Below are 27,404 nucleotides of genomic sequence, written 5' to 3' on the forward strand. Positions count from 1 at the left end.
CTTCATGGTAAGAAATATTTACGTAAGGAATGAGGAAGGTCAGTTTATTTTAAAGTATAGAAAGCAGAAAACCTTGAGCACAAAGTGGAAAAAAAAAACCCGAATTGCTTGGCGTTTTTTAAAGAAGCTGAAAACATTTATGCAGGGAAGTTGCTCTGTGGAAAGAACAGTAAAAATAAGTTTCATGTTGTATCCACTCTGATAGGGAAAAGCCAAGGTTGAGAAACTATGTATCTCCGTTTTTGCGTTCCTCGTGCATTGAATTATGGGAAAACTAGATGGAGAGACAGACATGCAACCACAGCATCCTGAAAGAGTTTAACAAGTCTAATTTCTTTTTAAGAGAATTTTGAAAGCAGCCGTGCAATAAATGCTTTGGATGCTGAGTGAATCTTGGGTAGGTGTGTGTAAGAGCATGCGTGTTTGTGTGCATGTGACTATCATAATGGTGCTAGCCACAACATTCATAAAGAACCTGTTGCATTGAGTGACAAGATCACCCCAACCTGACAGGATAGAGAACATTCTCAAGATGCAAGACTACAGTGGCAAAAGTGGGGAAATTCTCTTAAAACCAAGTTTACCCATCATGCACTGGGCTGGTCTCCAGTACTGCATAAACTGAGCATGGTGGTCTACGCTTGTGACCCCAGCACTGAGGAGGCAGAAGCAAATGATCAGAAGTACAAAGTTACCTTCAGACCCTGTCTCGAAGTGTGTGTGTGTGTGTGTGTGTGTGTGTGTGTGTGTGTGTGTAAAAGTCCTAGGCAAATTCAGATAAATTTGCAGTGTGCAAACTATTTTAGATGTACTATCTTATTAAACCCTCAAACAAACCTGATGGGATGGGTGCTCACAATATTAACCCCCCTCCCCAAACAAGAAGATGGGATTTGTATGTGAAAGCTGACACATTCACCCAAAGAGATAAAAGGGCAGGGTCTGGGTTAGATCTCTCCAACTCTAGACCTCAAGGACTCGACAGCAGGCCTGGGCGCCTTTAGACCTCTCCTGGGTCATGACCTCTTATTGCTACATCCCTGGGCCCTTACAAAGCACCCCTAACTCCTTTCCGTCACCAATACTTCCTGCTGCTCAGCTCAGCCTCCCAGGAAGGGAGCCAGCAGGTCAAGCCCCGTCTTGTATTTAAGCATAGAAGAGGCCCCTCCTCTTAGCAACAGACGCTAAAACCTGGTTACCTGCCACTGGGCCTGGGCACAGGCTCCATTACTGTTGTACTGTTGGAGCAGATGAGGGAAGAGGGAGAGGAATCTGGGCTCCCAGAGGTGTAATTTGGAGCAGCAAACCCTCTTCTTCACATTACCATGTAACTGTGCTTCGGTTTTGCCCTTTGCAGAGACTTCAGTGCGTTCTGGGAAGTTCCAAGAAACCTACTGAGAGGAAAAGAAGAAGAAATGTTGAGAGGAGTGGGAACCAGAGGAGGACTTCCTGCAGAAGGCCAGGCTACCTCTTCCTTCTCTTTCCTTTCTCTTCCTGTCTGCTAAGGAACTCTCTGAGATACCAGAGTCTATGACCTCAGAAAGGCAGCTCTGGGTCAGAAGTTCCAGAGTGCCTGGACATTCTGCTGCTTAAGTTCCCATTCCGCCCTAAGGAACCACAGATTGCAAAGCAGCTGGCTGGGAGAGACTGATCCTCAGAGAAACTGAGAATTCTGTAGACTTTGTTTAATCGGGACACTTAGAACAGGCGCCATGAGCCACACCAGTTGCTCATCACAGAAGGTGGGTGTGAAGTGTAAGACATGTTTTTCTGCACTTGTGTCTTCAACATGTAGGGAAATGAGTGTGTGGGAGGAGGGACATTTCACACGCAGAGATTGCCGAGTTAGATTTCTTTGACCTAGAAAATATGTTAATTGTGTCTTTAAATTTTCCTCTGGAAGTTTAGGAGTCAAACCTGTTGTCCTTTTTCTTCCCCTTCAATGCCATTAGACTACGTGCTCCAGCAGGCAGGTCCCATCTTTGACTGCACATCAGAGTATTCCGGGGTATATTCTGACATGGTCCTGGGCTGGGAAGAGGATGGTTCAGTGGATAAGACTGATTGGACTTGAATTCGTACCCCAGCACTTATGTTAAAATGGGCGTGAAAGCACACAGCTGTAACTGCAGTGCTGGGGGTGGGTGGGCAGTAAGGTGTGAGGGTTAGAGATGGGGGGGTCACTGAGGCTTGCTGGCCACCATCTTAGTTCTAGGCTCAGCGATAAACCCAATCTCAAGGGAATAAAATAGAAAGTGATCGAGTAGGTCACCTGACACCTGTACACTGGTATGCACAGCTGCACAGACATTACTAATCTTTAAAATGTTTTTAAAATTATTTTTAATTTAAAAATTCAAATTATAAAAAACAAAGTATCTCATAGCATGGAGGCTCACTCCTGTAATCTTATGGCTTTGGGGGTGATGAGTCAGGTTAGATTGTACAATCCAGGGCTGTCTGGACGACCTGTCTCAAAACAACAATAACAGCCTTATCAGAAAACAGAGTCTTGGCCATCATCCTCGAAGACTCTGATCCAGATTTGGAGAACGATGGTAGAGCCAAGAGTTCTATTTTTAACGCAGCAGCTCCATGAAAGCCAGCATGTGCGCTCAGAAACAAACCATCTGTGTTGGGTTACGCCAGTAGACTCCGCACTTGGGAAGCCGAGCAGATGAGACTAGTCTGAAGTGCTTGGTGGATTCCACCTTAAAAACAAACTGCCCCAAAGTCATGCTTCTACCCAGTCCAGGTGCCCAAGATGCTAAGACCCACTGGGTTGTCACTTCAAGTACCCAAGGAGCATTGAAAGTAGACACTTTGCAAATTAGATCTGTTATATATCCAAGCAGGTGCTCTGAAATACAGACTCCCTAAAACTCACCAAAGAAGACGCTCGGCCATTCGTGTTGTTAGCAAACAGTGAACATGCTGTTACAAGACTCTTCATCTCTTCATCTACCCCCATCAGAAATTCTCCTGCAGAAAATTCTTAGCCAGAATGAGTCAAGAAAATGCCCTAATGTGTTGTGGAGTGGAGTCCTTCCTGCCTGTACTGATTATCCACCATGGCCCTGTGTTCCTGTCCTACAGGCTTCTCTGTGGATGTCTTAGTCTGAACCCAGGAACTAGCTTAAGGGGAAATGTGTGTCTGCATAGTTTCTCATGCTCTGCAAAAAGTGATTGCTTTTTTCATTAGCCAGAGAATGGCTTCTCTGTCTGCATGTGAGCAATAGTGTCTCTCTTCCCTGTCTGGAGCTTTCTGAGTCAACTGTCTTTGTGTCTGTCACTAGACTGACCTTTTCTCAGGTTGGGAAGATAGAAGTATAATTCACTGTGCCCCACACCTCAAAGAATCTATAGGTTCTGATAACCAAGAAGTCCAAGTTAGACACAGGGTGCCCACTGATGCCATGAGATGCTTTCTCCTTCTGGTGACTTTGCAGGCTTCTATTTTGCTTTATTTTAAGGCACATGTTCCCCATGACATATGACTATGGGGAGCTCTGGGAATAAGCTGTTTCTCTGTTAATGACCCTAAGGACAGAGAGTGTGCTGCTTTTCACTGTAGCTCTGGCAAAAGTATGAGGGAATACTCTGCTCAAATGCCTGATTCACATGCCATCTTCCTAACCAGTCACTACAGATAGGGACATGGAGCATCTGACTGGCCTCATGCCCAGAGCCATAGGTTAGGATCAATCATTGTGCCACATAGATTGAAACTGGGGTAGAGCATATTTTCCCACTGAGACTATATTCTGCTTTCTTCTGATGGGAAGATCAACTTCCCAGGTGCTGTTGCCCCTGAAATCTGGTTTTCCTCACGGTGAGCAGAAACACAACCACCAAGCCCCCTTCAAGATAATGTTAAGATCCTCTCTGACTCTACAAGGTTAGGGCTTCTGGGTTTAATTGCTCATTCATGCTCTTGTTGTAACTTACTCAAGATGTTCTGCTCTGCAGGTGTTTATTGCTCTCTTTAAAAAGTTTTTATCTAAATAGTATTTTTAAATCTAAGCCAAAGGAGAGTTTTTCCACTGACCACAAATTCTTCTTGCATGCAAAGACACAATGTAGACAGCCCTAACCTGTTCATCAATACATACTTTACATCTGGGACCTCAAAAGACACTATGAATATCTTCCTGTCTCTGAAAGCACTTTTGCCAGACTCTTGCTTGGATGGTATTGTACATAATGTGGATAATGAAGTCTGTTTCTAGTTGGTCTGGGGATTTTTCCCTGTTTTGTTTCCATCATTGATAGAGAGATGGCATAGATTTCAGTCATAAAAGAGCGATATCTAGGAGAGGACTGGTTATATCCCAGGCTCTTTAGACTGAGGCAGTGGACAAAGAAGCAGTCGGTGGTTTAGATGAGCATATTAAAACTGGGTATGATGGGTCAGGATTGGAATCCCAATATATAAGAAGCTAAGACAATAAAAATGTCAGTATACCAAGTTCTATAAGATGACAGTAACAAGGTCATTGGTTCTCAAGAGCATCAGGCTTGGGGTGGGAACCAAGTGGTTCTACTCTGAATAAGTATCCATTGGCCAACCATTAATGGGTAACAGCCTTTGGGGGAAACACTGCATCAGGCTGTGAGATCAGTGAATACACTTCATGTTTTCAAGGATCTCAAGCTTAAAGTACATGTGTGATCATGGCTTTGCATGTTCTCAACTTTATGACCTTTCTAGGGAAATTTGGCAACTAAGGGGTTCTTGCCATTCTTGACATTTCTGGGGTGAAAAATGATGCACAGTTAAAAGCTACTGCCCTAGAGGACAAGTTTGCCTCTGGTGTGTTTGGGATTGGACTACCAAAAATCCTTTAAGGTTGTGTGTGCAATCATTTGGAATTTGGGTAAATAGTGTTACTCATTCAATGATATAGGAGCTCCAGGGAGGTTAATCAAGGTTAGGGGTTATCCCTAAGGGGTTAGTTAGGCTTGGTGATTCGTAGCTAATAGGGAATCCTATGTCTCTCTTTTGCCCCAGCCTGCATGGGCAATCTTACATGCCATAATTTGCAGACCCAATTAAATAAATCTCTAACACAGCATTTCATCTTACACCAGAGCTAGTCCAAAGCCACATTCTAGGGCTAAAGTCAGAATTGAGTTAGCCTTTGAAAAATCCTTCAAATTACCCTGAAAGTGAAGAACAGCAGAACCTCTCCAACAACACATCAGTTTCTCCCCCAGTGATCGATAGCGTGAAATGTCTCTGTCACACCTCAGATAAAGAGCCTATCTCGAATAATGGGGCTGAGTCTTCAGACAAAATCCAGTGAAATACTGTTGAACCTACAGTCACTTTCAGCTCTGTTCAGGAGAGGCATATGGGGACTGAGAGCAACTGTGGGAGATAAAAGTTCACACTCACATGAGGCTCACAGCCAAGTGTATACTCACTGATGAAAGGTGACTCCCACACTTAAGTTTCTTAAAGGAGTCATAGAGAGTAGCTTGCACACTTGTTAAATATACAAAAGATACCAAACCGTTGTCTGAGTATGTTTTTAATTAAAACTTTGTATATGTGAAATGCAAGAGTCAACTTGTAAAAGCTATCCACTTTGGGGGACTGACATGATGAAGGTAAAGGAGCTTGTCCTGCAAGCCTGGTGACATGGGTTCAATCCCCCAAACCCACATAAATGTGGAGAAGAGAACCAATTCCATAAAGTTGTCCACTGATTTACAACACAGGTCACATCATGGCATGCACATGCACAACGAAATCATGCATGCGCGTGCGCACACACACACACACACACACACACACCATGCACACACTCAATAATAATATTACTAATGCTAATGATAAATGATTAAAAATTAAAAGAAGTTCACTTTTAATCCTACTCTGGCTTGGGTTGCAGGCCACTCAAAACTTAGGCTTTCCCTGTAGGGTAGGAAAATAAGCAAATTGCCCACAGAGAAAAAGCCAAAGTGGAGGTGTTGGAGAAGAGACAGGCTGATGATTTAAAAATGGAAGCAGTCATGTGTGGTGGACAGAGGGGTCTGATCAGTGAGTGCTGTGTGCAGAAACAACTGGGAACCTCTGCAGCTCTCACCCTCCTCAGAGCCCAGAAACCCGTCCTAAGTTCTGAAGAGTGACTTTGTTCCCATTTCTACAGCTTGACAAAAGTGACTCCATACATCACATGAGCCACTCCCAAGCACGGCCAGAGCTGCCTCCTCTGCCTGTGTCTGCAAATGAGGAGCCATCTGAACTCTATAAGGTTAGTGCCCATGGCTGCCAGCCTTTCTCCTGAGGGAAGAGATCTGAGGAACACGCCTTACCTATAAGGGTATTCATTGGCTTCTAGTAAATTTGCATAGTCTTGGCAAGTGGATCAATAGCAGTGACCACTTTGCCACCAGAAGACACTATAGCCATATGAGATAAAGAGTTTGTGTTTGCATAAAGGTGTGTTTGCATCTGGCCTTGCTCTTCACCCACTGTGTTAGAGAAACTACTTCAGCAGCTCCACTTGTAAAATGAGAGACACTACATGCCTTTCACCATGTTTGTGAAGACTAAAAGCGTACTGTTGCCTAACTCTTGGGTGTTGAATACCAGCTGTTTTCCTTGGATTCAGATATCTTCCACTGGGCAGAGAAGTACCCATGCACGAAGTATTTCCCAGAGTATGTGGGAGGTAGAAACACAGTATATAGCATGTGAGGCTCAGTCTCAATGGGAGCAGATCCCAAACCCACGGAGATGTCTCTGACGATGTCTCCTTTACATTATTTCCTTCACAGACTGTCATGTCACACAGCTTCTATCCCCCACTGATGCAACGCACATCCTGGACCCTGGCTGTGCCCTTCAAAGAACAGGACCACCACCGTGGACCCAGTGACTCTATTGGCAATAACTATTCCTTGACAGCTCGGGACATGAAGCTGAAAGACCTGGTGAAGGTCTATCAACCAGTCACCATCAGTGTCCCCAGGGACAAGACCAGTCAAAGACTGCCATTAGGTACTTGTAACAACATGCTGTATTTTGTGCAGAATGGTGCTTTGAAGAGAAACTTCTACTCCTGGGCTTTTATCCTGGTTGCCCTTGGTTGAACCTAAACTTGAATAGCTTCATACAGCCTCAATTTCTCTACCTATGAAATGGAAATTACTATAATGGCTAAAGCTTGTGCATCATTTGCAAATAACCAGCACTGCTTAATGTACTTAAACTCCATCACAGATGGCTACATCACAGATCACCCCAAAATGACATGACTTAAAGCAAACCCTAGTCATCCTATCTCTGTTTCTACAGATCAAATCTCCGTATTTGGTTTAATTGGGTAGTTCAAGCTCAAGATCTCTCACAATCATGCATTCGAGGTGCCAACCAAGATCACGGTCACCTAAGTGCACGGGAAAGGACTCTCTTGCAGGACGGTGCCCATTTTTGAGTTTTCATTAACTGTTGGCATCATTATTAGTGCCTTGCCACATGGCCTCTACATAGGATAGCTTCCAGCATGGCTTCTGACTTCCCCTGGGATCAGTGAGAAGAGGGAGCAAGACAGAGCTAGCATACCAGAAGCCACATAAATTTTTGAAAATTAACCTTAGAGCTGGTGTCTTATCATTTTTACCATAGTCTGTCATGTTAAAGTCATACCATGAAGTAGGGATCATGGGAGGCATGTATTTTTGGAAACTATTTACCATAATGTCTTACAGACATTAACTTATTTCAACCCACCAAATATACATATGTTTGCTTATAGAACCCTTTTGTAATTTTTGTTAGATACACTTTGGAGTCACTCAATCTGTTCTCTGTCTCAAACCATTTTATATTTTTCATTTCCTTCTGTGATATAAGTGAATTTCTCAGCTATTATCTTCCAACTCACTAATTTTCTCTTTGACTCTGCTCAGTATTGAGTACACCATGACTAAAATATGCTACTGCGTTTGTTTGTTTATTTGTGTGTGTGTGTGTGTGTGTGTGTGTGTGTGTGTGTGTGTGTGTGTGTGTGTGTATGTGCATGTGTGTTGCCATTTTATTTTCACTGCTGTGATAAGGCACCCTGAACAAAGGAACTTAAGAGAGGAAAAGGCTTATTTGACTCAATTATGATTGGGAAGTCAAGGCAGTAACTAAAAGCATCACATTCACAGTCAGAACAAGGAAAAAATAAAACACAGGTTCTTGCCTGCTGCAAACTCAGCTAGTTTTTTTTTTTTTTTTACTCTTGTATAAGTCAGGACCCCACTCATGAGGTGGTACTAACCACCTTCAGGGTTGGTCTTCCTACCCAGTTAACAATCAAGACAACATCTATAGACACATCTACAGGCCAACCTGATCTAGACAGTTCCCCAGTAAGACTCTCCTCCCAGGTGATTCTAGATAGCATCAAGTTGACAGTTCAAACTAACCAGCAGAGATGGCAACATTTTCAGATTTCTAATAGGTTTTCTTGTCATTTTTCTAGTTTGCTTTTATTGTTTTTATAGTTCTAATCCTGTAAATATCATTTGGAGGATTCTGGGAAGCAGTCCTTAGCAGCATTGCTTGTTGATTGAATACACACGTATGTCTCTAGGGTCTTATCTTGGCACATTCATACTTCAAGGACATAGAGCAGACATTAAACACCCAGTGTGTGAGATCACATCTAGATGTTGCCGTAACTTTGACCTGCAATAAACACATATAAATACACACTTCAGTTGTTATATTTATAAGCTATAAGCCTAGATTGGGCAGTTCATCACCACACCAACTTATCCCCCAGCTATGATACCCTTGCAATTTGCAATTTCTCTGGGCCACATGGTTCTGCTCCATCTTCTCTTCTTCCTCCTCCTCTCTCCTCCTCCCTCTATTCCTCCCTTCTTCTCTTTTAGACCTCCCACCCCACCTTTTACTCCCTCTGCTCAATCACAAGCTCTAGCTTTTATTTGACCAGTAAAAAAAAGTGGACAAAAGATTCAGATGATGTCACCCAAGTATGTGAGCAACTGCTTGTCAGAGGGCAGCCCCTCCTGAGGGAGCAAAATTAACGTCAGAAAACAGCATCAGGGCAACTCACAACACCTAGAAACTTGGGTTTCAAGTACTAATTGCTAATACCATGAATCTTGTTTAAGTCTGAGTTTCCATAACAAAATACATAACCTGAGTAGCTTGTAGACAACAGAAATATTTTAATCATATGCTGCAAAATTGGAAAGTCTTAGGGCAAAAAAGCAACAAATTTAATATGTAAAGAGGGTTCATCCTATTTTAGAAATCATGGTGCCTTTTTAAAATTAAAATATTTTATAGATTTTTATCATTTGTTCTTTCCCAATGCCTCTCAGATCCTCCCTACCTCCCCACCCATCCAATTCTTTATGTTCTCTTTCTCTCAAAAAAATCAAAACAAAGGTAAAAAAAAAAAAGACAAAAATAACAAAACAAAAAGCACACACTTGAGTGTGTGTGCATGCACAACAACAACAACAGCCCACAGAGTTTGTTTTGTGTTGGCCAGCTACTCCTGGGCAAGAAGCCTGCCCTAGCATGTGGTTTATATACCCAATAACAATCTACTGCAGAAAACCGATTTTTCCCTTTCACAGCAAAAATCAACAGCAAACTTTCCTTCTTAACTAGAGTCAGACCCTGTGCTCACCAGCCGTTATTAGTGCTGGGTTTTTGTTTCCTTTTTTTTTTTTTTTTTTTTTTTTTTTCTTTCTGACTTGAACCTGTGCAGGTCTTGTGTGTGATGTTACAGTCCCATGAGCTCATTTGTACATTAGTCTTATGGTGTCTGGAAGATGCTATTTCCTTTTGTGCCATCCATCACTTCTAAATCTTATAATCTTTCAGCCTCCCTCTTTCACCTAGAACCCTGATCTTGTGGGTGGGGTCTGATTAAAACAACCCATTAAGGAACAAGTGTTCTGAAGTCTCTCACTCTTTGTATATTGTCCAGTTGTGAGTCTCTCTGTGTTAATTGCCATGTAGGGGAAGAAGAAACTTCTCTGAAGAGGCTTGAGAAAGGCACTCTTCTGTGGCCATAGCAATGTGTCATTAGGCATTTTACTGCTATGTTCCTTTAGTAGAATTATAGTAGCAGGTTTTTCCCCTAGAGCCCATGGCCTAGCTAGTCTTGGGCTCTGGGCCACTTTAGCAGTATTAGGTAATGGGTTCCATCTCATGGAACTGACCTTAAATCCATTCTTTTAAAAAGTGGTTGGTTATTTCTATAACGTTTGTGCCACCATTACACCACTATATCTTGTAGGCAAGTTTCTATTCTATGTTACAAGGTTTATAGCTGGATGATATTGACTATTGATTCTCTCCTTCAGTAGCACACAGAGTAACTTGTAGCATCATGAACACTACTCAGGATGAGCTAAGCTTCCAATTGGGCACCAGCTTTGTGTCTCCATGGTTGATGACATAAGTAAGTGATGTCCTCAGCAATGGGATTTTACTTTTAGGTTGTGGAGACTGACCAGTATTCTTGGCAATAGCTGAAATGTCTCCAGAGGTCTATAGGACACCTTTGGCTCAAAACTCAACAAGATACAATCCATTTCCAACACCAGAGGTTTTATTCGTTTGTCTACTTGAGGTGTTGTCTCCACTATTATATGGTGATATCTTTTATAGATATCTTAGGAAGCTTCTACAGTAGTGGGTTTTTATATGTCTTGTAGTGTTGTCCTTCCCCATAGTCCCTCTTTTGCCCTGCCTTCCCATCCCCTCCCCTTTTTGATCCTTTTAATCTAGTTTTCTCTTCATCTCTTTATAGCGCTATTTTCTACTTCCCCTCCCTTGGAAGATTCCCCCTCCCTCCTGTGCCCTTACCAGCTATCTAACCTCTATGGTTATTTGGATGGCAATACAGTTATTGAAACTTAAAAGCTAATAAACACAGATAAAAGAAAACATAAAACATTTGACTGTGTCTGGGTTACTTCACTCAGGATCATTGTTTCTGACTCTATCCAGAAATTGCTGCATTCTCAAAGTAATTTTCTTTTTGTTGAAAGAAATCAAAGTATCTCTTGAGTTCTCATTTTATAAAGGAAGGCATCTAATCCCCAAATCTCTCCAAATGTTGCCTTAGTTACAAGTATGTCATTAACATTTCTATGCTATGTTTAATTCCCTCAGACTAATATCTTTAACAAGTAATGGTTTCTAGTTAAAATTTACTAAAATTGTTTTTGTATCAAATATTAAATGTATCTGTAGTTACTTTCTTTTTGTTGCAAAGCGACTTTGGTTTATTTGCAGCTATTATGTACTTGATAGAGATGATACTGTTTTTTTTTTTTTTTAGTTTGTGAGTATCATAAAATTTTCCTTTAAAAAATAAATCCACTGAGTATAAAAGCTCAAGTCTGCTTTACAAGAATAAGTAATATGACCGATGCTTAGAAAATAGAACATAGAATGTTAGGCAGTGAACCAAGGAGGAAATTGTTAGTAGCTGTTAAGTGGATGAATGGAAGGTACACTTATCTTCCTCTTAAAATTGAGAAGCTGAGACCTGGAGTAATTAAGTGGCTTCTTCAGAGCCACACAGGTAACACCTTTTCTACCTCACCACTCCCTGCCATGTTTACTACTCTGACTGTTCTCCAAGGACTACATCCCTATAGACAGAGAATGGCTCAAGGCTGCCCATCCCTGATGTCTTTCTTTCTTCACTCCCCACAGCATCTAAAACCTCAATGGAGCCCTCCAAGAAGAAAATGAAGTTGTACCTTAAAGTCAAGGATGATGCTACTGGGTAAGGTGTCACTGTGGGTGCCATAGAATAAAAGAGATTAGACTGAAGCAAGATACTATCTGGTCTCATTCAAGTCACAGCCTGCTTCTTGGCTTCAAAGCATGGTCACACACTAAGAACATTTCCTCCACCATTTCTCTATAAAAGTTAATGGAGCGAGTAAAGCCAATGTTCACAGCATGGGAATTGTTACATATCTGGGTTATCTGACATGCACACATTAGTTGTCCCTAGATGGCATAAAGGAGAGCAGCTTCCCTTACAATCCTCAAGTTGGAAAAGTAGAGCTGACAAAATATAATTGCCTCTGTGAGACGCCTAAGGGATGAACTATGATAACTTTCAGGACACCCTTTGCCTGCAAATACTCCTCCTTGAACATGAAGAATAACATGGACTCCTGCCTGACCCGCCCAGAAAGCAGACCCATGAGTCCAGAACAACAGATGGATGTGATGTTGCAACAGGAGATGGAAATAGAAAGCAAAGAGAGCAAGCCATCTGAGTTAGACCTGGAGGTACTTCTCTCCCTATTGGGACCCCCAACTTGATAAATACCATCTTAGCATCTGAGTGATTCTAAAAAGCGAATGGCGGAGTCACCTGGGGGAATGTTAAAAGAATACCAAAGTCCAAACGCCACCACAGCACTGAGTGGGGATTTGGATGTGTGTGTGTGTGCTTGCTTTCTCTACTTGAGGGGGAGAGACACATGGGGTGCAGATCTTAGAAAATGGAGCTTTTGAGTCCATAGTTCACCACACGGCAGCCCGTGGTGGGTGGCCGAATTTTTGCCACACGAAGAAGGGCAATCAGTTACATCTGACTTTCAGAGAAACAGTGAGGAAGATCTTTGGTGTAAGTGAACCAATTGTGTTCTGTGTTTTTCCCCTCTGGCAACCCTATCAATCATAAGCAGAATAGAGCCTGTGGATGCATTTTGAAAATGAGCGGCATCTCTATAGGAGCTCTGGCGCCTATGAAGACAACTAAAATATTCAGAGCTGAGCAGGTCTCCTTTAGTAAGAAGACTCTTCCCTTGGCCTTGTCACATGCCATGTGTGTGAAGTGACCCCTGGAAAAGGTGTGGATGGCTGCGGTGTGAATGGTCAGTTGGCTGTCTGATCGCAGATTGGTTGGTGGGTGAACAGGTGGGCACCGCCATTTGGTCATTACCCTTTTCTTTCTTCGTTTCTGGAAGAGATATTACTACTACTTGACCAATGGCATCCGAAAAGACATGATTGCCCCAGAAGACGAGGAGGTGATGGTGCGAATTTACAAACTGATTCCTAAGATGCTGCTGACAGCTCCAGCCCTTGAACCCCTTCAAGTCTCACTTAGGTCTGAGAAGGAAAGTGACTATTACTATAGCCTCATGAAAAGCATTGGTAAGGCTGGGCTTAAGTGGGCAAAGAGCTGTCTTTATTTTGACTGTATGTCTCTGCTTTGTTGTTGCTGTTATGAGGTAGCTGGGAAAAATCAGTTCAAAGGAGGAATGGTTCACATTGTCTCTTGGTTTCAGAGGTTTGGGAACATGGCCAGTTACCTCTATTGCTTTTAGGATATGATGGAGCAGAATATCACACAGTAGGGGCAGCTCAGGGAGTGGAGAGAAGAGAAAGATGCATGTGTGTGCCAACAAGCTTCTTCCTTTGGATTTTGTCCTATAAAAGCTTCCATCCTATCAGATGGTCTTTATCTGCAACCAAAGCAGGTCTTCCTTCTTCAGTTTATGGCTCACATGCCAATCATCTCTAGAAACATCCCTACAGACACACCCAGGAGCATGCCTGACTAATCTCTCAGGCAGTGGCCAGTCCAATCAAACTGACAATCAAAATGGACCATCACATGGTCAGTCATCAGTCATCATCCTGATTTTACTGAACTCATCCCAAAATACTATGTAACCTGTGATGAAAATGCTTCCCTGTCCCTGGCGCCATCACTAAGGTTTACCTTTGAACTAATGATCTTCAACTGTGGCCTGATGATCTTGGTAAACAGCAGGTTCTGATTTAGTAGCTGTGCATCTGGGGTAAAACCCAAGCTTCATGCCTGACAAGCTTCAGGTGATGTAAGAGACACAATAGACACTGTGGGTACCCAACCTTCAAAATGTAGCTCAAGACCTGTCTGTTCTCTTAAGTGTTTTCTTGATTCTTCTCTGCTGTTCCTTCATCCTCTCCAGTCGAGCACCTCTACTTTCAGCTCATTCTGCTTTACAAGTCCCCCCGGGCCTTTGTTCCTGTGCCATTGCCCTGTTTATATCTGTAGCTTTGGGCTCCTTTTTAGACCATTAGCTTTTGGATAGTGTTGTGCATTATCACTGCTTCTTGTTTCCCTCTATCCTGAGCCAAGTGTCTTGCCCATACCATAGATCACACTGGGAAGGGTTTAATGACAGGTGACGTGAGAGAGAAAGGATGAGGGTGGTCCTGTTATTTTTCTGCATTCTTATTGCATGTCTACCAAAACATCTAGCTATTTCTGTTTTCCTAACTGTCTAATGAGGTTGGTGTAATGGCCATCTGTTATCACACGAAAACCATTTCTAAGAAGAAACATGTGAGATCTTTTGCTTCTAGCTCCAACTTGCTTCTCCAGCTACATAGCTTCAGTGTTGCCACTTGCACCTGACGTGTGTCTGATACAGCCTAGCTCCCAGCTCTTTGGGCAGACTGTCTGATACTTTATGTCCATATGAGACATCCCCTGCCCCAGTGTTCTTCCTGTAATAAACTCATAATCATTCTTAATGGTGCAGCATAATTGTCACCAGACAAAGATCTCACCCATCTTTCTTTTCTAACAAAACACATTTGATGTCCAAATTTCCATTTATAAGTATTTGGGGCTACTTACTATATTGATTGTGTGATTCTCGTGGTAAGTGAAGTCAATTAATCACTAATGGAGTACCAGCAAATGTTAATGCACTGTCAGAAGAAAAGCAGAACTCATGCTTAGAATCCATCACTCTACACTGAGCAGTCACACTTCTTCCAGTGACGTATCTTCAGGAATAAAACAACATATAGCAACAGAAAGTACTGCCCCGGACTAAGTCATACCTAACAGCTTAGCCTTGACCTGGCCAATGAGGCATTTCTGGGTATAAATGGCCAGAGAGACTCATCTCCATTTGCAGTGTATGAAGCCAGGAGCTCAGGATGCTAAAGACCCTGCCTAACTGAGCATCCTTGTTCTTCGTTCTAGTTGACTACATCCTCATGGACCCAATGGAGAAGAAAAGGCTGTTCATCAAGAGCATCCCTCGCCTGTTTCCTCACAGAGTGATCCGGGCCCCTGTGCCATGGCACAACATCTACCAGAGTGCCAAAAAGTGGAATGAGGAGCATTTGCACACAGTGAATCCCATGATGTATACCCTCAAAGAGCTGTGGTTTGCAGAGTAAGGCACTGGCCCCTGGCCTTTTGGTCTCCCTTCTTTATTGTTCAGTACATACATGAACCTCTTCAGTTTGGCGCAGTGTGAGCAGCTCTTGTTCTGCAGTAGAGTGGGCCTAACCAAGATTCTAGACAGAATGTGTGAATTCTGAATGTGAGGCTACAGGCATAAGAAGTTCTTCTTTGCATTCCCCAAATACCTTCCCCCATCTGTAAACCTTGGAGCATAGGCAGGAGTGGGGGGTAATATCTCACAATTTGAACCATTCAGTTGGGTCCAAATCTTATCTCTGCTTTGCAGGTAGATGAGTGTGCTGCCTCTCATCTTTGGACCTTGCCTTCTTGGTCACTAAGTTTGAAATGAGATGTTTTTGTTTTATAGGGGTATTAAGAGAAATAGGTATAGTGCCTGCGAAGTACTTAGTATCTAATAAAACTTCAATGCCCAAGAAAAATTAATTCATCATTACCTGCATTGAGGTGCTTGTACTCTGGATTATGATTCTATGTTTACTTATCTGTCTCTCCTTTTGAGATGTTTAAAGGTTTGGGTCTATTTTTCTTTGTGGAGTTCAGTTGGCAAGTTATAGTCTCTCAGAAGTGTTTATTAATAATTATATTCTCTCTGGGAATTATAAGAATCTAGATGAAATGGAGAGGAGACCTCTTTTTTCTTTCAAATTTCCCAACCTGAGATACACAGTTGACTCTTGCTATAGAAAGAGATTATTTCTAGGACCCCAGGTACTATATAGTTCATGATCTCTCAAGCCACTTTTATAAAATACTACTATCTTCATAGTCTCATACTTTCCCATATACTAAAATCATTTCCAGAGCAACTATCCTAAAACAATGGAAGTATTATGTTACAGGGATTATTTAGGAAATAATTTCAAGAGTAAAATCTGTACCTGTTCAGCACAAAAGCATTTTTCATAGTAATTTTATATACAGTATATATTGAATCCATGCATGCAGTACCCATAGATAATAAAAGAGCAACTATAAAACTCACTGTGTTACTTTTCTGTTGCTGTGATAGAGGTCACAATTATAGGTAACTCAGGAAAGAAAGGGTTTATGTTGGCTTGTGGTTCCAGAAGCATCGAGTTTATTATGCCAATGAAGACAGGGCAACAGTCAAGGAAAGCATAGCAACAGGATCAGGAGGTCACCTGATCATGATTCATCCACACATGGGGAACAGAGGGAAGAGGAAGTGGGGTAAGGCTAGAAACTCTCAAAACCTGTCCATAGTGATTGTCTTAGTCAGGTCTTATTACTGAGATGAAACATCATGGCCAAAAGTCATCTTGGGGAGAGAAGGAGTTTATTTGGCTTACATTTCTGTATCACTGTTTATTACAAAAGGAAGTCAGGACAGAAACTAAAATAGGGAATGAAGCTGGAGGCAGGAGCTGATGCAGAGGCCATGGAGGGATGCTGCTTATGGCTTGCTCCCCATGGCTTTCTCAGCCTGCTTTCTTATAGAACCCAGGACCACCATCCGAGAGAGAGAGAGAGAGAGAGAGAGAGAGAGAGAGAGAGAGAGAGAGAGAGAGAGAGAGAGAGAGAGAGAGAGAGGGAGAGAGAGAGAACCACTCACAGTGGGCCCTCCCTCATCATTCACTAATTAGGAAAATGCCCAACAGCTGGATCTTATGGAGGCATTTTCTTAATTGAGGCTCCCTCCTCTCAGATGACTTTAGCTTATGTCAAGTTGACCTGAAACTATCCAGCACAGTGATGTACTTCCTCTAGCAATGCTCCACCTCCTTGGTATTCCACATGTTTCCCAAACAGTGCCATCAACTGGGGATTAAGTGTTCAAATACAGGAACCTATGGAAATCATTCTCATTCAAACCACCATGCTTCTCCCTTTAAAGTGCATGTACAGTAGTTTTAATGTTTGTCACCCTCGCCACTATCTAATTAAAGAATATTTTTGTCATTCACATCCAATTCACCCCTCCAGCCCCAGGAAACCACTAATCTTCTTTGTCTCAGTAGACCTGCAGATTCTGGGTGTGTAAGATATACTGAATCATATAATGCATGGTCTCCTGGGTCTGGTTTCTGAATTAAATACAACATCCATTCACAGAGAGGCAAATATCAGTAACACTCCTTTTTATAACTGAATAATAGTCCATAATTTGGCAATATCATATTTTGTTTAACCATTCTATTAGTTATTCTGGGAGGTGGGAGAGAGTATGGCTTTTTATTAAATAGACTCCACAAGAAAGGGTATACATCAGATGGGAAAGGTTACTGAAAGATCAGGCTAATGAATCATTTCAGCTCACTAGAAAAATCAGGGGCACAAAGTCAGTGAGGGGAAAGATTTGTCAAGGAAATTACATGCTGGTTTTCTTGTGTGAACTAAACTAGTCCAGTTTAAAAATTCTAAGAGGAGAAAACTAACCTAAGATGTCTTTAGTATTGGTAAAGCTTGTGCATTTGGGGGCTTGGTTGAGATTGGTCTGAGGAAAATGTAGAGAAGTTGCTCCCACAAATGTGAGAAGTTTGTTAGGAGTTGATTAAAGAGGAAGGAGCCAAACCGGTGTCAGATGTCTGCAGGGAGAGTGAGGTCCTCAGGCTCCACCTGTCCGAGAGGAGTTTTGTGTTCGGTTGCACACAAAGAAGGTTAAGTTTACTACCTCCACCGAAAGCACCCTAGGCAGTTAGAAGGAAGAGTGTCTAATGGATCATTAAAATAGATCTGACACCGAGAAGCCAGCAATGGGATGAGCTGAGGACACTGGGCAAGATCTAGTTTGAAGTAACAGACAGTCAAGACTTGAAGGAGCAACTCATAGAAGAATAGAATCTTGTGAGAGGTGGCAAGAGGCAGTGTTCACAGATCCAGAGAAATGGGAGGGAGGAAAAGGAGCAACGTAGTGGGGATGAGAGGTCATCCTTTCATTAAGCAAATATTCAGAGTGTCTACAAGTTAAGTTCAACTTAACTCATCATAGAAATTCCAGGCACCAAGGCCTTAGTTATGGCTTAGTTAGCAAAGTACACACACAGCATAAGAACCTGAGTTCATCCTCCAGCTCCCAGGTAAAAAGCCAGCATAAAGTCACATGTGTGTAATCTTAGGAATGGGGAGGTAGAGACAGGAAGTCCCCTGCTGGGTGCTGGCCAGCCAGCCTAACCTACTTGGTGAGTTCCAGGCCAATAAAAAACCCTGTCTTTAAAAAACAAGATGTAACCCAAGAAAAGACAGCCAAGGTTGACATTTGGCTTGCACACACACATCATACACACACACATACACACATACATACACATACATACACATACATACACGCATACACACATATGCACACACACATGCACACACATACACATACATACACACACACATACACACACATAAATACACATACATACACACATACATACACACATACACACACATGCATACATACATGCACACACACACACATGCACACACACACACATACACATACATACATACACACACAGTGGTGGAGAAAGAGGGAAGAGAAGGAGAGAGAGAATTCTGAAGAGCTTCATCGAAGCCATCATGAATAAGGCTTTGGGCTTGGGTCGTAGCAGGGAAGAATCAGAAGTGCTCCGTGAACATGCCGGCTCTGCTTTTTCTCACATGTCACCAACTCCAGGGCGCACCATTCACACAGAGCCAACTGTGAGCTGTGCCTCTGTCACTGTTCCGTGCTACAACACTGAGCAGTGTTTTAGTTTGAACAGGGGAAACATGGAGGGGTGGTGGGGCGCTCTTCATTACTTTCTTCTCTACTCTCCCCATTCCACCACCCTTTCAACCCCCGACACTGCCCAGCATCATCAGTTTCAGGGAGAGCTATTCTAGCTCAAGAGTTCAAAAACACAGAGCACATGTCCTTTGAACTTGCCCCACAGGATGGATTAGTCTTTTACTGTTTCTCCCTCGATTTTGGCAGATTTAAAGACCTCAGGTTTGTTCGAACAGCAGACTTGCTGGCTGGAAAGTTGCCCCTGCTGCCTCACGAGTTCGTGGAGGTGGTACAGAAGCATTGTCTAGATGCGCGTCAGATTCTGCTCACCAAGTAAGCCGGTGTCTCCTGCAGGGCCAGGCTGTAGCCCAGTATTGTAAAGATTTAAAGCTCCCAAAAACTGCCGTCTCTTCCCCTCCTTCCCACACTTCCTCTGCCTTTTCAGAACCATGTTTGGTCAGGATTCCACTCTCACTGTGTCTTCCTTATGATCCTCGAAGTCTTGGTGCTAAGGCACAAGGTACTTGAATGACTTGTATTGAGATGACCCAAAATGAATAGCCTCGAGGTCCAAAGTTAGGGAGGTTTTAGACTTTAGACAATCGTTTAGCAAATCCTTCCCTTTAGCAAATGCACACAATGCTATATCCAGAACCAAAGGCATTACCAAGTGATGAGTTTATCAGTCAGGCCATCTTTTTCTGTAACAGATACCAGAGAAAAGCAACGTAGGAAGAAGCTCATATTTTCAGAGGTTTCTGTCCATCATGATGGGGTGGGACTGTTAGAGCCAAGCACCTCACAACTCAGTGGTCAGGAAGCAGAAAGGGAGAATGCGCTGGAGACATCTTTCTTCTTGCTCATTTAGCTGAGCCTCCAGCCTGTGGGTCTACACTGTCAACATTCTTCCCTCTCAGTCAATCCTCCCTGGAAACAGAGTCACTCCCAGAAGTGTGCTTTACTAAGCTCCTAGGCTCAGAGAGCTCAGAAAGTCACTTGGGTATTGTCCTGTCTTTGTAGATGGATCCCCACCTGTGCCCAGCTTTTTGTGACCCAGAAGGAACACTGGGTCCACTTCGCTCCCAAGAATGACTATGACTCCTCTAGAAACATTGAGGAATACTTTGCTTCGGTTGCTTCCTTCATGTCCCTGCAGCTCAGGGAGTTGGTCATCAAGTCCCTTGGGGACCTCGTTTCTTTCTTCATGATACACAAGGTTTGTAGGGGAGTCCATACTCAGCCCTCTTAAGGTAAGACAGCTTCATTTGAGTTCCTGTATGTCTTCAGGAGTGAGCCAGGCCAGACTGTGAGATTGTAAGTTGAACACACACTGGTGACTATTGTTTTATCTTTCTTTTTCTTTTTTTTTAATGCACAGCATACTTTTGTCAAATCATTACCCACTACTAAGTTGATTTAAAAAATCTCTGAAAGTAAATTTCCAAAACGTTTTCTTAAGAGAATGAAAGAATGATCACACACAATGGAATATGTACCTCTTCTTGTGTTGGAAGACTGCCTGTTTTCATCTTCTCTGGTACAAAGATGGAGTTGAGACCTTTTGCATTCAATCTTTGCCTTAACATTTAAGAGCTGTTGTCTGCACTTTTGCCAGTGTTGGCTTGTTATTTGGCCTTTAAGAGGGAACCTGCAAGAATGAAAGGCTAGTTAGGCCTTAACAGCTTCGTAAAACAGCTTCAGTAAAGAAGAAGTAAAAGTCTAATGCATGGAGCCCTGGTTTTCAAAGCATTACAATGCTTCCCCTAGATTTAGACAGCCTAGGGATAAATGTTTGAAAGCTTATGCCATATACATGTTTCACCTTTAAAGTATAGTGAACATTTTGATTATAAATATAAATTTTTTGATTATAAATTATTCTGAGTATAAAAGGTCAAAGTCTAAGCATTTTCACAAATAAAATAAAAGTCCATGCCATTTATCTCAATAGGTAGAGGCACGGGCAGGTAGACCTCTGTTAGTTGCTCAAAACACATAAGAGCCAATGATGCTGAATTTGGACTGCGATGACATCCTGAGATGTCTATTCCATAGCAACTATGGTGGAGTGTGTGTGTCTCTTCTGTAAGGCACACAGGAAAACAAAATAAAATAAAACTTTTACTTCATTGCCTGTGTGGGATAACATTCCACACAAAGAGAGAAGTAGCATATTTGTTTGAGAGGAGCAGAAATTTGTGAGTGTTTGATACACTTCTAGTCTTCCCTCAGACAGTCTAAAAAGCTCTTAAGCCAACTGCCGTATGAGGACCTCACTGAGCACTGTAGGTTATGAAAGGGGTCTCGTGATTCTCGGTCTCACAGAGCCTCGTGGATATCACCTTATCAATGCTTCTGTTTAGGTAAATTGACATTCTGACTGAAATGCACCATGTGCTCAAGGTCACTGTCATTTCATTTGTACAGGTAATTATCCATTCTTTTTGATTCAGTCAATTTGTTTTTTTATTAAGCATCTACTAGGTATTAATAACTGCCTTAGGTACTTTGAAGCAAAGAGATAAACAAGGCATAGTTTATAACAGACAAGGTAAAGGGAGGGTAAAAACTCTTCTGAGTGAAAGATAAAAAAAACATGAAAGAAGTAGAAATATGGGAATTCAGAAGTGAAGGAATCAGGGAGACTTATATGAGATTTTTTTTTGAGATAATTTTAAAGGGCAGGAAGGATTTAGAGACAGGCGACCTGGACTAAAATCAACTGTCCTGTAGAAAGGCCTTGGGAATGCAAGAAGGCTTAAGCTCCCAACAGGGTAGATCTGATTGTAAGCATGGTGACATCCTTTCTCAGTGTTTGGCTGGCACTATGGATGGATAGCAGTGTCTGATAGATCTTGTGTCTTCTAAAGGATGGAAACGATTTTAAGGAGCCTTACCAAGAGATGGACTTCTTTACACCTCAGCTAATCATGATTAAACTTGAAGTGAGTGAGCCTGTTATTGTTTTCAACCCAACTTTTGATGACTGCTGGCAATTAATAAAGAATTCCTTCTTGGAAATTATTAAGAATTCTGATGGGATTCCCAAGGTATAGTATTTGCCTAATCATTCATATCTTTTTATATTTGAGTTTGTTGCTGAATAATCAAGTGGTTGGTTGTAACATCATGGTCCATGTGGTATTCAGTTAGGCAGTTTAACTTTGGGACTCATCCTCAATGCAACCCCTTGTCATGAGGACAATTCTGTGGGTCTTTCCTATGTCCGTCCTAATTTTCTGCCTTTGTGTACTGCCCCAGAAGGAACAGACAAATCCCAAGGCATCCTACAAGGGTTAAAAATTCACTAAAGATGAGTTGGCATAAATTTGCCAAAGATTTTTTTTCCAAAACTAGACACCTCGTTTTGTTTTGAGGTTCCATGGCATTCGTGGGCTTGTTTGCCACTGTAGAGGTCTAGGAAGAGAAGAAACCCCCCTTTCCTGGCTCATGCTCTTCACCTTGAGCTTCCTTTCCAGAGGTAAATTACAAGTAAACTTTGTCTACTAGGCAAGATGTCCACATGACCTAACATTTTTCCATTTCCCTTTGGGTGGCTGATATGACAAGATGACCCATGTCTAGTTCCACGTAGGGAAGGGACCTATGAGATCTCTGTTTCTGTCTCTTTGTCTCTACATCTCTCTCTCTCTCTCTCTCTCTCTCTCTCTCTCTCACACACACACACACACACACACACAAAGCTGAGGTGTGAGGTTGAGGAGATAGTCTGGTCAGTAAGGTATTTGTCACACAATCTTAAGGACCTAAATGTAATAATCACTAACAGCGGCGTAAAAGCCATGTGTGGTGCCATGTGCCTTCTGCTCTGGCACTGGATGGATGGGTGGAGACAGAACTGAGGCTTGCTACCAGCTCGACTAGCAGAATTAGTGAGCTCAAGATTCAGTGAGAAACCTTGTTTCAAAAAGTAAGATGGAGAATAATAGAGGCACACACATGATTCCAGTCATGCCCTCTGCACATGCGGGCATGCACCATACTCAGAAATGTAAAGGAGTTGGATGAAATGGAAAAGGGGACACACACACACATTTACCCGTGAATTATTCCCTTATAGTATTTGTACTTTTGGGGTCACCTAGAGTAGCATATTACATAGTCATTTAATTTCAAGAGTGATGAGCACCAAGCAGATCAGATGGTGAACATTAAACACAGAAACCCACATCCCTTGGAGCCCAGAAGGATTCTCTAAGACCCTGAGACTGGAAATGAACAGAAGCTGAAGGAACGGGAGAGAGTGGGGAAGAGGTGGGGGAGAAGGAAGATGGAGAGGGGATGGCAGGGCAGCTCCTCTGATAGCCAAGAGGAAAGAAAGTAAAACTGTAAGCAGTCACATCCGGGTACTGAGTACACAGCAAGAGCCAGTGTTGGATGCCTTCGGCTTCTTGTTTCTGCGTGAATTCACACCTAAGAGTGACTTCTGTTCTTTAGGTGGAATCTGTACTGTTCCCAGATTTGAAAGGCTATAACATGGTCCTCGGGACTGTTCACCCTGAAGAAATCCTTTTTTCAGATTTTTTGAACCAGACTTTAGAGGTATTTAAGAAAAATCAAGTTGGACCTCACAAGTAAGTCGGTTTCGCTCTATCTTCAGAACGGGGTTGGCTATAAAGCTTTTAGTGTTGGTTCTTAGTAGTCATCAAGCAGTCCCTGTCCCCACACACCCCGAAACACATAGATAAGAACACTGGCCAGTGCTTACCCACACTGTACAACCGCATGACTTCATCTTCATTTTACAGACAGGAGAGTGGAAATAGGCTGAAATAAATAGGAAGGCCAGGATTCCAATTCAGGATCAGATCCTGCTGGCCTTAAAAAAATCCATATCTACAGGTCCTTTGGACATTTCTGAAATTTAGAAAAACAATATCCTGCAGGATCTAGGGCAACAAACTTTTACTTCTCCTGTGAAACGTGCATTTTAGGTTTTGTGTGTTTGTTTTAGAGTCAGGTTCTCACTATGTAGCCCATCCAGGCCCCAAAACCATGATCCTCCTGCCTCAGCCTCCTGAATAACAGGATTGCAGGTATGCACCAGCACACAGAGAGAAACCCATGGATGGTCTCAATCAGTAGGCTCACATCAGTGTTGGACAGCTTTCCACATGAAATGTTCCCCAGGAACACACCTGGGGTTTGGAAGTCACATGATGAGATCACCCCAAACCGCTGATCACTCGGTTTGCCACCAACTGAATCTGGTGCAAATGCGCTCAGTTCACAGTCCCGAGGGAGTAATTGTCTGCTGTGGGGGCTGAGACCATCCTGTTTATAGTGGGATGTGTAACAGAATATGTGTACCCATGATATGCCACGAGGAACTGCCCTGCTGTGACAAGTGAAAGTGTTTCCAGAGGTAGCCAAAACCTTTCTGTAGGGCAGAATCCCTCCAGGTGAAAACATGGCTTTACCTGTATAGAAATCAGTCTCATGTTTGGAATTCTGTCTTGGAGTGTTTTATGTGGGGCTTCCCTGCTCACGGTCTTACACATCTACTTCTTTCTAGGCTGACAACAGTACAATGTCCTCTCTTTAGTCCCAGGGTGTCTGTGGGATTACCTGACACCAGGAAGTGTACCTTAGGGCGCCACCAAACCTTTCTGTATTCTCACTCAGAAATGTCTTTATGTTAACCCAAACTGATTTAAAGCCAAGCTATCCTAGATGTATCCTCCAACTGGGAAAGAATTACCCAACCATTCCTGCATGATCTGAAAACAGATGAACCTAATTCCATATGCCACAGGTTACTTGATTCCAAACCTTCATCTGAAAACTAGGCATAGAATTTGGGGGTTACAAGGAAGGTCGGGTTCTGATGCTTACTTTATATTACTGTAAGTCAGAAATCATTAATTGTTCTACATATCTTACTAGAGCTAGGGTTTAGGATAACTTTATAAAATATGGTTTATTATAGCCACTTAGAATAAAAATGCAATGCTGGTCTTAAAATAAATCCAGCTAAGTATCTTTTCTAAATTTGTGCAGCAAGGAAGTCACAAAATTGAGATTAGAAGCCAAAATCCTGAATTTCTAGTTATTTTTCCATTCTATCCTTTCTTGGTTTGAGTTTATGTTTTAAATGGTATTATTTTCTTTAGTTCCTTCATTGGCCATGTAATTCATTGACCTGTGTTTGTGTGTTTTGTATTATGTTCCTCAACATGAAAGATACTTAAATGTATACAAAAAGTATGAAGACTTGCTGGACAACATGGCAGAGCAAGGTATCAGCGTATTCCTGAAGGAAAAACATGACATCGAGGACTTTGTGACGGTAAGAGATGCCACTTAGAGTTTCACACCCTGGTAACATGGCAACTTGTTAAGAAATCGTTGTTTTGTTGCAAGCACCAAGGGGAAGGCTCTGGGCAATGGGTGGAGCTCAAATACTGATTGAACTATGAATGCGCTTCTCTCCATAGAGTATCAATAGCATAAAAAAGAGAAGAAATGAAATTGCATCCATGCACATCACCGTGCCTTTGGCCATGTTCTGTCTTGATGCCTTGTTCCTAAATCATGACCTCTGTGAACGAGCCCAAAATCTTAAAGACCGTTTGATTCAGTATCAGGTGGATGTGAACCGGGAAACTAACACCAGGTATGAAAATTCTAGGGAAAAAAATGGGCTGTGCACATGGCTTAGTGGTTAACGTTCTTGCCACACAAGTGTGAGGACCAGAGTTTGGATCCCCGGAACCCACATACGTACCATCTAGGGGTGGTATGCCACCTGTATTTTCAGAGTGGGAAGGCAGAGAGGCAACGGAGGATGTGCACATTATAATGATGGTGAGGGGGTGGTGGTAGTGATGGTGATGATGATGGAGGTGATGGTGATGGTGGTGCTGATGGTGGTGATGTCGACAGCAGCAGCGATGGTGGTGGTCATGACCATTTCTTTTTCTGTAGCATTTGTAATCAGTACAGCACCATTGCTGACAAAGTCAGCGAGACCCCTGCCAACACCTCAGAGCTAGTGGCCCTCATCGAATACTTAAAGAAATCCAGTGATGTCACCGTATTCAAGCTTAGAAGGCAACTCAGAGATGCAAGTGAACGTCTTGAGTTCCTGATGGATTATGCGGACTTGCCCAGTAAGTCTGTGCCCTATTGTGCTTGTACATGTGTGTGTTCCTATATAGATATAAAATTTGCTGTATTTATATTTTAAGAGTGAAAAATTGAGAGAAAGTAGGTTCATAGCAATCTCACTGCTTAGTATTAGGAAAAGCTGCATTCCAAATGCCCACATCTTAGATGAACTAATTCATACACAAGAATTTGAATTGTATGAAAGGAATCTTGTTGAACAAAAGGAATACACATCTAGAGGCTTGACCTGTAGTTTTCAGTCCCCTATATTGGCATCGAATGCCTGATGTCCATGAACAGTTATTATCAAATACAGAATCTTTTGATAAACTGGTCATTTCACGTGTCTATAATCTTAATATAGTTCTACCTGTGAAGGGCTAGAACCTGTCTCTGTATACTATAGAAGGAAAATAAAATCCAAGGCTCCTTAGTCCACTTAAAGGCTTTCTTGGATCAAGCTGGAGTTTTAAAGTAAGGGCCAAATTATAAGAGGAAAATTCCTGTTCTCCAGAAACCATTTCCATCTGAAAACAGTTGTGAACTACATGGTCCAAACTGTATTGTGTTGTGGAGTATTGGCAGAGACTGGGAGTACAAAACAGTCACCCAAACATTCAGATGCTGTGCCATCAACTCCACGGAGATGTGTTAGACTCTCAGTGGCTCTTCTCAATCCACAGGACATCTTCCTTAACCAGAGCTATAATGGTCATGGTGCAAGCATAGCATTAACAGTCACTGCCACTATTGCAGGTGAGGGGCTAAGAGGCAGGGAAGAGCTTCATCCTCTGTTTACAACTGTTCTCAGAAGCCAACCAGGCAGAGTGGTTAGAGCACAGGCCTTGGGGATTAGTTGGGCTTGAACTTGAAGCCTGTCATGGAGGACTGCAACCATGACCATTGTAGATTCACTGCTTTGTTTCCCATTTGTGAAACTAAGAATACTAATGCTGTCCGCATTCTAGCATGGTCTCTAGTAAGTGCCCAGCGAACACTGGCTTTCATTCATCCATAGAAAGCCATTCATTTTCTGCCACCATCAGAAGTGGGACTTCTGATGACCCTTTACCTGCCGAGTTGATTCCCCACACCCTGAGCACACCCTGCAGCAGACTCTGTATGTTTTGCAGATGAAGATATCAAACTGAACAGCAACCTGTTCCTCTGGCCTGACCAGATAGAAGATGTCTTTGAAAATGCTAGAAATCTGCTCCTTAGCAAGAGGGATCAAGCAGAGATGGACCTCATTAAAAGGTACAGTGAGAGCCTGGGGTTACTTTGAGAATGAGGCCAGGCTTTCTGAATAACCACCAGCTCTG

General features: G+C 42.5%; 1 protein-coding gene across 1 annotated transcript in view; it reads left to right on the plus strand.

Moving 5' to 3' along the window:
* Positions 1-1,712: 1,712 nt before the first annotated feature.
* The window catches only part of DNAH3 (dynein axonemal heavy chain 3), a gene marked incomplete at both ends in the record, with an annotated part of 162,012 nt that continues 136,320 nt past the window's right edge, over positions 1,713-27,404 (plus strand). The window contains 15 exons of the mRNA XM_080911468.1: positions 1,713-1,742; positions 6,156-6,260; positions 6,787-7,015; positions 11,711-11,783; positions 12,130-12,301; positions 12,985-13,174; positions 15,006-15,201; positions 19,159-19,284; positions 19,972-20,167; positions 21,822-22,001; positions 23,410-23,546; positions 25,156-25,261; positions 25,410-25,588; positions 25,900-26,084; positions 27,216-27,339. Coding sequence (XP_080767594.1) covers positions 1,713-1,742; positions 6,156-6,260; positions 6,787-7,015; positions 11,711-11,783; positions 12,130-12,301; positions 12,985-13,174; positions 15,006-15,201; positions 19,159-19,284; positions 19,972-20,167; positions 21,822-22,001; positions 23,410-23,546; positions 25,156-25,261; positions 25,410-25,588; positions 25,900-26,084; positions 27,216-27,339 — 2,228 coding nt within the window. The remainder of the gene's footprint in view (positions 1,743-6,155; positions 6,261-6,786; positions 7,016-11,710; positions 11,784-12,129; positions 12,302-12,984; positions 13,175-15,005; positions 15,202-19,158; positions 19,285-19,971; positions 20,168-21,821; positions 22,002-23,409; positions 23,547-25,155; positions 25,262-25,409; positions 25,589-25,899; positions 26,085-27,215; positions 27,340-27,404) is intronic.

Source organism: Micromys minutus, assembly GCF_963924665.1.
Source record: "Micromys minutus genome assembly, chromosome: 2".
Taxonomy (NCBI): Eukaryota; Metazoa; Chordata; class Mammalia; order Rodentia; family Muridae; genus Micromys; species Micromys minutus.